Raw genomic sequence first — 9833 nt, 5'->3', positions numbered from 1 at the left:
TGTGGAGTGACTCATGCAGCCAGCTATGGCTGCAGGGTTTTGGTAGTACATGTTGTTTATGCCATTTATTGTGAAAATTCCGTCACAGTTCCTATGATCACTGTTTCATTGCTTCCATGGCTTTATTTTGGTGATTTCGAAAAGTGTATTGGTTTAGCCATGTTTGTTTGTTGTAGTACGGAGTTAGACTGATGGCCTTAATCTAAGTTGTCTTGTGGTTGTTGTTGTTGGTTGTTTGACTTGCATCCCACTGGGATTTTTGCACAGCGTTGGTGTACAGTGTTTTCTTCTGCAATATTTTGCTGTCTTTTCTTGGATTTTCTGTTTGTACTCAGTCACATATTCACTTTATGATGTTTTTTGTTCATGTTTTTGTTTTTTGTTTGTTGCGGTTGCACCCAATTCAAGAGCCGAATGGCTCACAGGGCTATACCTAATAAATGGACTTGAACTTGAGTGATTTGCGAGTCCAGTTTTCGAACTTGGCAGATTTGGACCGTGATGGCAGCACACAATCTCTACGCTTTTTTGTTCTTTGGAATAACATCACCTGATCTTTAAAGTCCGCTGTGAAGCAGATTCCGCGTATCTGTGGTTTATACTGCGGGCCTTGTCACCGACCTTGACTTGAAGCTTTCGTGACTGCAGGAATTCATATTCTTGGGTCTTTCGGTAAAGTCACGTAGATAGGTTCAAAGAAAATAACAAAAATAATAAAAACTAAAAACTACGACGTTTCTATCGCAACACAAGCGATCGTCTTCAGGAAAAGGGAGGTTAACTTCTAAAGCAAACTGTTTATAAGGGTTTGAAATGGGCATAGCCCAAATGTCAGATCTGAAACACGATAGGACCAATACCTTGGTCGTGGCTGATCATTGTTTGAATGCGGTGAGCTCACACGAACTTGATTTCTCTAAGACGAAGGTACTTTGCAAGCCCACTGGCTATCAACAAAGATTCGTTCATGAAGCCATCCATTTTTAGACAGACACAATTTCAACCGAGAAGATGGGTACAACCTGAGCAATCATTGGAAGGACGTTATCAACAAGTTTAAGTCATAATTCGCTGTGATGTTCCCATCCTACCACCTTCCGATGTTAGTTGTGCTTTACGCCCATTACAAACTTGCACGTTCACAGGGTTCACACTCAGTCACTTCACGCGCCAACCTCTTGGTTGCGGCTCTGCGAACTTCCATCAATATGCTAATCTCTCATTAACATGCTATTTTTCACCTGGCAGCCCTTTGATTGGTGGAAAACCAACCACCGGTCGGGTTGGCTGCCCACCACTCACATTATCATTGGCTGCTGACATCTGGGCTATGCCCATTTAAAACCCTTATAAACAGTTTGCCTTGAAAGCTAACCCTTTTCCTGAAGACGACCGCTTGTGTTGCAATCGAAACGTCGTAGTTTTTTAAATATTTTCTTTGAACTTATCTACGTGACTTTACCGAAAGACCCAAGAATATGCTACTCTCTCTGCGCGAGCCAATCGTGAATGCAGACTCATCAAGGGCCAACCCATCCATGAAGACTACGGGACCCGCCCAATCACCACCTGAAATGGAGCAAGTCGTTCTTGAGCAAAGCCAGAGAACCCTCTTACACATTCGGGCTTCAGCATCCTGGGAGAAATGGCGAGAGATTTTGGCGGACACCAACATCCCACTGAAAAACCTAAGGGATGTAATCTAACCTTAAAAAAAACGCTGGCCCGTGTTATATTGAATCCTCACGTCTCACTGCAGATCCACCCCACGACCTTCCGTACAAATCCAAAGAAAGAACAGCATTCAATCGTGGAAAATCCAACCGGACCATCGCCCACATTAGTCGCGAACCACCGTGAACTCTATGTACACATCTAAGCAATCCATCGTGTCACCAGAAGCCAATCCCTGGCTAAACTAATCTGGACAAACAGCCTTTTATATTGTTATTCATCCACCCAGCTACACACAAGAAGTATCGAGTCAGTGTCATTGTACCTTGCATCTTAAGAGTTTATTCAGAGGCCGTATGCAACGTCCAAAATGCGATTTTCAACAATGCCACCAATCCAAAAAATAAAACACCAAGGACAACCATGGCTATACTGTCGTGATTAATCCTAACATTGATGAAACCGGTATAGAGTTGTCTAATTGTCCTACTGCGGCCCAAAGTAATGTAACTCGGTGGTTTTAAACAAGGCCGTGTGCGTTATACGCGCAGTGTGGTCATGCCATGTCTCATGCAAGGCAAGATGGAAAGACTTAGCCTACGATAACAATCACCGTATGCATGTAATATTGCTCATTATATCCAGCCTGCACACACTTTTCTGCTGGATGATCTTCTCATCATTTACAGTTGGCGATGTCCTACGTTCAATGAAAAGCATCTGTTAAAGATTAAACGGGGAAGTGTTGGAATTGGTTTGCCAACAGGTAGCGTCGATACGCCATGACCAACTGCGCAGTCACATCTCTGGAATCGCTAGTGCTCCCCACTCGGATTGCAGTGCAAGTCGCGTTTTGCACACTCCCACGTGCTCAACGCAAAAACGGAAACCCGTCACACGAGCCTGATAGTTTTGTGCCCATTTGCTGAGCTTCTAAAAATAAAAATCTATTATCATTATAAATAGCGTAGGCTTCGTCTCTCCAGACGCAAACGTGGACGGCAACGGTTGCTGTGTGGCGTGCGTGGAGATTAAGGTTGGTAGGGGATGGGTGGTGCTTCGAAAAATATCTCACGTTGGATCTGAATTGTTCCCTCTTAGCAGGTGTGGCCACAGCAGGCAACCGAAGATGGCGCAGACTTATGTAACGACGTAGAAATTGTGCCCTCTTCAATTACGCCTGCCGATTGCACCTCTTGCGGGAAAGTTGCCAACTCGTATCAGCCTCGATTTCATTACTTTTCAATTGGGAATACGAACGCAACCTGCGCAGCACCCACGTGTGTGTGTGTGTACGGATACCCTAGCTTCATCAATTAACACTAAGAATGGATAAAAATGTGGTGATTAATGTCATGCTCATGGGCGTAGATATCGGGTGTGTAGGCTGGGCAATTGCGTTAGAGCAAACTGAGCCAGACTTGCCCAGGCACGGGGCTACAATGGGAGTGGGAGGGAAAAATGTAACAATGGCAGTGGGGAGGGGGGATCCAATTTCATTCCCTGCACCAGAGCTCATGCCAACCACGCCACGGCACGCCACTGGTGACACACTATGTCTCCTGATATGTTATTAAGGTCTTTCGAATGTGTATGTGTAGTTAAGTGAAACCTACATAGTGATGACCACTGCCAAGCAGTGGCTCAGTTATAACATCCACCAACATTCAGAAACAAAGCACCTCTCGCACGTAGTTTAAATCTAACCGGTCACCCAGCCACGTGCCGCAGTATTGGCACCGTCGCATGTCAGTTGATGTTTCACCACAGGTCGTGCAAAAACCAAATAAAGCTTTGCCTGATAATAACAAAAAAAATAACAACTTAGTCGACTGTGAGCGAGAGGTGCGACGAGGTGGGTCGGACTCTGGCGGTCACTTGACGAGGTCCCGCACGTAGGTCCAGCCCTGGCCCGCCCACTCTCCCGATCGCTGGGGCAGATTCGACAGCGCCAATATGGAGGTGTGAACGCCTGCAGTTGAGAACACACATGAGCATTCCAAGATAACGTTCGGTTCCAATTTCATTTCTCTCAAAACGTGTTTCGGTACTGTCTCAAGCCACGCGCAGCAAGCTGCCTGTGAAGCAACCACAGTGTTTTGATGCCTTAGCGGCAGCACGGAAGTCCACGTGCCGAAACTCCAGCAGGGCGCGCCTATATGTGTTTAAAACCTGCAGTGGTCACGTTGTTTGTTCTTTAAATACCTGAGTTCCAGGCAGATTTCACTGTTTCGCAGACGCCCACACCACTGGGAACCTGCAAATTGTCACACGGTGAGTTACGGCACAAGCTTCATAAACACCGGGGGACGCGTGAGCAAAGTGAGCCGTAACAAGATGGATTCCAACACGTTTTGGCACGAACGTAAAAACCAAAAAAGTTTGCGGAGGTTTAAGATTCCTTGTGAAATAAAAAACGTTACTTTATTTATGTTGCGCACAAATATTCAGCGAAAATTCCCCACGGGTCATGGAGCTAAACTGAGCAACGACTAACCAAATGAAACAACAAATCTTTGACGGAGCGGGTTGTGCAATAGGACTAAAATAAATACGGGATAAACATTGTACAAAGTCGTGCGTGTTTTATTTTGCTAGAATGTGTGCGCGTTACATTCAGAACAGAACGCAAAGCCTTCTATTTAACATTCACAAACACATTGTGTTCTTTACACGCTATAATGTCCTGTGACAATGTGGCAATATATACAATAATCCCTGTTTATATTCATGCTAGTGCCATATATTGAGGTTTTTAAACAAGCAGACAGATAAGTAACCACGCCAGTCTGCAAAGTTATCGCATGAGCGTCCTAGCATTGACTTGGATGATATTTCCAGAATCAATGACTTCGATATATCCACGTTCATATCTCAACGGAAGATGAACTGTCAGCAAGTATAACTATCTGTTTCTATTTTGGCATTGAGCGCATTCCAACAACAGTTTGCGTTTGCTGGCCTCAGAAAATGCACATGCCAAGCAGTAAACAGCATGAACAGAGCACCTCCTGGTGGCATACTTTAGGGTATTGCAGTGTGAAAGATGGGATCTCAAGGCTGCACGAAACAACGCATCATAATCGGCCAATCGAGACAGCTCCACTCAAGTCTGATTACACATTGATTAGAAGGGACAGCAGGTGACCTTCCACAATAGATACATTTCTTTACACATAAAACATTTGACGTGCAGTGTTTCAATCGTGCAAATTTGTACCCCCATCCGACTCTCCCCCCCCCCCCCATCCGATGTACAGGAGCAGTATGAGCAGTATGCCCTGGAGCGCTTGCGTCCACCCCAGAGGTCGCAAACGGGTTTTGATTCCTTACCCGTACCCGGCCGCACCAGGGTCGCAAACGGGTACCCGTACCCGGCTGGGTACGGGTAGCCGGGTATCGGGTAGGGTAAGGGTATTGGGTACCCGGTTGCGACCTCTGGTCCACCCTTAGGATTAGCCTCTCCAGCCCACGCCCGGCCCCCACACTCACCCTGCTATCGTTTCCCCCCCCATCCTCCGCAGCTATATAAACCCTTGTCAAAGCCATCTCTTCGGCGTACCTAAGCAACTGTTTTCGCTGTGGTGGTCCCCACCTGATGAAGGACGCTTGTGTTGCGCCCGAAACGTCGTGATTTAATTTAGTTGTTTTCACTTTATTTTTCTTTTATTTTACTATTATTTTCACCTACGTGACTTTACCGAAAACTTCAAATCTAGAATGGTGCATACTAACCTGAAGTAAATGTTGACGCATAGCGAATGAAGAGAAGCAATAGAGGCAGTAAAAATAGTATATATTTTTAAAAGTACCAATTCATGCTTAAAATTACAACTCAGAATTGTAACAATTCATAGAATGGCTGGCGGGGAAGTGGAGGGGGGGAAGGTGAATCATCCATACAGAATACCCATACATACGTACAATCAACCATCCGTTACGTGCCTACGAGCCACCATGGGTTGCTGTGGGCATCTGAGTGGGTGCTGATGACGAAGTGGGTGTAATCTCGCCTCACAAGAGTGGCAGAGGAAAATCATCCAAGTTTCAAGGATTCCGTGGGTGGGTGTTGACATATGGAGAGCACAGTGAGTGTGGTGTTAGGGTGATGATCGCCATAATTTTCAAGGGCAAACTTCATAGCAAATGTTGCTTGCAGTTGTCACCTGCAATGTATTTACTATGGGCAACTATGACACCATGGTACGGTAATGGCAAAGAGTGACGGAGGTTTGATCTGTAAACGTGTACTTCACGGAATCGGAACATTTAAACTGGAGGAAACCCATGAGCTATAAAGCTCTTTTTCACAGATGTCCAGTACACAACCTCGGGCTGTCACATGACCCCTGCGATCTCATTGTAAGCTGTCATCGGAGTTGCGCACTTGGTAAAATGGCAATCAGATTTGTTGGGATTTGGGTCGATACATTTCTGATACAATAAAGAACTGCGGCAATTACTGTTGGTCTTCTTCTTATTCTGTCATACGGCTGATGTAGATGTAGAGCAACAACTACAATTTCACATTCAGGCGGTCAAGCCAGACAACCGCATCAGGAGCAGCAGAGTGTGTCGCTGTAATGTCTCCTTTGTATTTGTGCATCGGGCATTGCGTCGTTATGTGTTGTGCGGTCTGTTCTGGATGACCACAGTTTCACACTGGAGAGTTTTACATTTTCCACTTGTGCATCAGGTATTCGCATCTGCCATGGTTTGTGCGAGGGATGCGATTTAGGGTGGACCATGAGCTTTGTGGAAGATCAATTACTGTTGGTGTTGACTGCCTATAAAATTGCACTGCTATGTCATGGCCATAAGAGTATTGGATGCCTGTGTTCCAAGTGCGATGTTCCCACCTTTGGCAGGTATGGGCCCACGTACGGTCCCAAGTATTTATTCAGCACGGGGCTGACTGTGTCCCCGAGGCGAGAGAGGGCTCCCTCCCCATCCTCGCCATCACGAAACACGCCTTGCGAGCTCGCAACGTACACGGCGCCTCCAGCCAACCCCAGCTTGATGCTCAGCCTAATGGGAAAAGTCACATTGCCGTTAGAACCACAGCCACATGCACATTGTGCAGTACCACCAGAATAACTCATAACATATATTATTAACATCACTGCCGTCAACACCATAGTATTTATCATCACCGAAATGACCATCACAAGAGACGTTATCACGATGACCACGATTATCATATCCATTGTTACCATTATTATTGGAACCTATATTACCATCACCTCCTTCACCACCGCTATTGCTAAGAGATGACAGTATATGCAAATTCTTTTGTCAATGCACCCTTCCTCCCCTAACCCAGCTTAAATATACGCTGCCAAGCTTGGTGGTGTTCATTCAGATGCTGTCTTTCCGACAGACCTGTTCTTCACCTGAGGACGGCTGCTTGCGTTGTGGCCGAAACGTCGTGAGAATTGTATTTCATTATGTTTTATTTTAATAATTTTATTATTTCCCTTCTACGTGACTTTACCGAAAGAACCAAGAAGATGACAGTAGTAAAGGGGGTTATTGTTTATGCACTGCCGTTTTGCCGATCTACTGCTGGAGGAGGGCCTCACAAAGCCATGAAGGTCGTGGGAGTTATATGACCAACAGTACTTCACCAAGCGTTGGCGAAAGTCTAGTTGTACAATTCGGTATAATCATTGAGCTTGATTCCCGGCTGCCATCTGTTGGTCAAAACGTAGCAGCAGAGCAGCCAATAATCACGACCTGTTTAATATATGGTGGTGGCCCATCCAAAACCAGTATCGAGGGCGCAATCCCCGCTTAGCTTTCGAGATCAGGCCGCACACATCACGAGCCATGGGCAGATAGCCCGTGACGTGTCCACTGCACATGTCGTCATTTGTTTCCACTTGCCTCTGTCTGGTGCCAATATGCTCAAGTACTGGCCACATATTCTTGGTTCTTTCGGTAAAGACACGTAAAAGGGAAATAATAAAATATGTTATTTCCCTTCTACGTGACTTTAATACAAATATTTTATTAGTTCCCTTCTAAGTGACTTTACCGAAAGAACCAAGAATATGAATCCCTGTAGTCACGAAAGCTTTCAATCGAAATTTACTGGCCACATCTTTCTGGCACCGATCTCTTGTCGTCGCCATTCTCTGTGAAGTCTTCCCATCTGTCCGGTTCCTTCCATTATGCCGAACAACGCACTTGACATGTTCCTGTTGTTGTTCCATACCTGTCAACCCCTTGTCAGTGCCCTACTTTATTACAGACCAATGCAGACCTTATTGGTCACCCCGTGCCCTTATAAATCTCAACGTTCATCCTACAAAGTCTCATCACAAGGGAGAAACACAAAGACAAAAAGCATTTTTGCCCGCATTGAAACGGCTGTACACTGTATGGACCTGAAAACTCAATTTCCCTGTACATGAATACGGGGTAAACCGTATGGGTTGAAACGGTATGGTGTTCACCCTACATATGTGTCCAAATAGTGCCAGTTTCCTTCTCATCACTGCCTGCATCAGGCACCATTCCAGGTTAATTGGTCATAGACAATGTCTAATAATCTATACTGCCCAGTAATACAAAATTGTGATTCTACCGATTACTATTGCTACACGATAATCACAAACTAATTGTACAACAGTAACCGTCTACGTACAGCAGATTAGCGAATTAAAAACGTATTGAACACGTGGAAGACGCATACTTTCAAGCGATATTCGGCATCTTGCAACGTTGAAATAATGTACGTATTGATAATAGTTTTTTTTTAGGTTAGATCGCATACATTTAAATGTGTCGTTAAAACCCGCCACCACCCGGCACACCCAATTAGTAAGGTTTATCATGTAAACAGAAAATGCCACTCCGTTACGAGTGTGTTGGAGAGCAAATCCAGCCAGATGGCTGTCCGCCTGATGAAGCCAGTTGTAATTACTAGCGAAACGTCGTACTTAGATTGGAAATGTTGTGGCTTTGCTCTCCAACACACCGGTGTGCTGTACGAGTAACGAATTGACATGTTATGTGTTTGTGACAAACCTTACTAATTGGCTGTGTCGGGTGGTGGCGAGTTTAACGACACATTTATATTTACGCGATCTAACCCCCAAAAAAACCTATATTGTGTTTATTGTTTGCGAAAGCCTGCTACGTGTTAAAATGTACGTATTGTATTCATGGTTAGAGCACACAGTAAAAGCCTTGACATATGCCTCGCTTAACATTCGTCTCACATCAGCGCCAGCAAAACGTCACAAACAATACCCACGGACAAAGTAACATTTTACAAACGTAACAATAAACTCAAATTATATAAATAACGGTAAACTTTAATATTATGAGACACCGTAAGGAGGGAGGCGGCTCGGCCTTGCGGTCCCCCTGGGCGAGCGCAGCCTGGCGACGGTATAAAATCTAGACAAGCCCATAGGCACCGCAGTGGGCCTACTCGGTCAGCCGTCAAGGTGTCATCTGAATGTCAAGTTCTCCACTCAAGGTTACCCTCGAAATGTTGCAACGATGTTTTAAAAGGCGCCGCTACGCCTATCGGCAGCCTCCACTTACTTCGCCGCTTTAAAGAGAGCCATCCGGGCCGCGATTCGAAGCCTCTTGGGCGAAGGGATTTCGGCTGGAGACCAACAGCGCCCGGCGCGGTTCTGAGGGGCTTCGCGCGGTTCTTGGGTTTCAACACCCCGAGTTGAAATCCGCGGTCACCGAGGGAAGTGAGGGGGGCCCTCGTTATTCGCGGACCCTCAAATCCGCGGCGCACCGCGACTGCAGCTTTTGCCGCTCACTGCGCATGCGCGCCTAACGCATTTGTCAAGTTCATTGATTAGGTATAGTCCTGTGAGCCATTCGGCTCTTGAATCGGGTGCAACTGCAACAAACAAAAAACAAAAACACGAACAAGAAAACATCTTAAAGTGACTATGTGACTAAGTGCAAACAGAAAATCCAAGAAAAGACAGCAAAATATTGCAGAAAAATTAACCCGTAAAAACAAAGTTTTTCACTATAAATCCTTTATATGCGTGGCGGCTAGAGTCCTCTCGTCCTCTGGCTTGAGATGGCTGCCACCTATGGGTCAGATGATTGCCTGCCACCATTAAGCAATTGGTAATTTAATATAATTTATTTTTTCCTAAAAAGTGTAAAATTTTGGAAAA

General features: G+C 45.4%; 1 protein-coding gene across 1 annotated transcript; it reads right to left on the bottom strand.

Annotated features, from left to right (window-relative positions):
* Positions 1 to 1990: 1990 nt before the first annotated feature.
* On the bottom strand, positions 1991 to 9391 carry MICOS13 (mitochondrial contact site and cristae organizing system subunit 13). The gene is made up of 4 exons (XM_078617430.1): positions 9232 to 9391; positions 6534 to 6702; positions 3880 to 3931; positions 1991 to 3646 (listed from the first exon to the last, which is right to left on the bottom strand). Exons 1-4 carry the CDS (start codon positions 9252 to 9254, stop codon positions 3549 to 3551), a joined length of 342 nt encoding a protein of 113 aa, XP_078473556.1. The 5' UTR covers positions 9255 to 9391; the 3' UTR covers positions 1991 to 3548.
* Between the last annotated feature and the right edge of the window lie 442 nt (positions 9392 to 9833).

This window comes from Lampetra planeri, chromosome 53 (assembly GCF_965212315.1).
Source record: "Lampetra planeri chromosome 53, kcLamPlan1.2.h2, whole genome shotgun sequence".
Lineage (NCBI taxonomy): Eukaryota > Metazoa > Chordata > Hyperoartia > Petromyzontiformes > Petromyzontidae > Lampetra > Lampetra planeri.
Note: the sequence above shows the minus strand (reverse complement) of the source record. Positions and strands in the feature narration are given on the sequence as shown.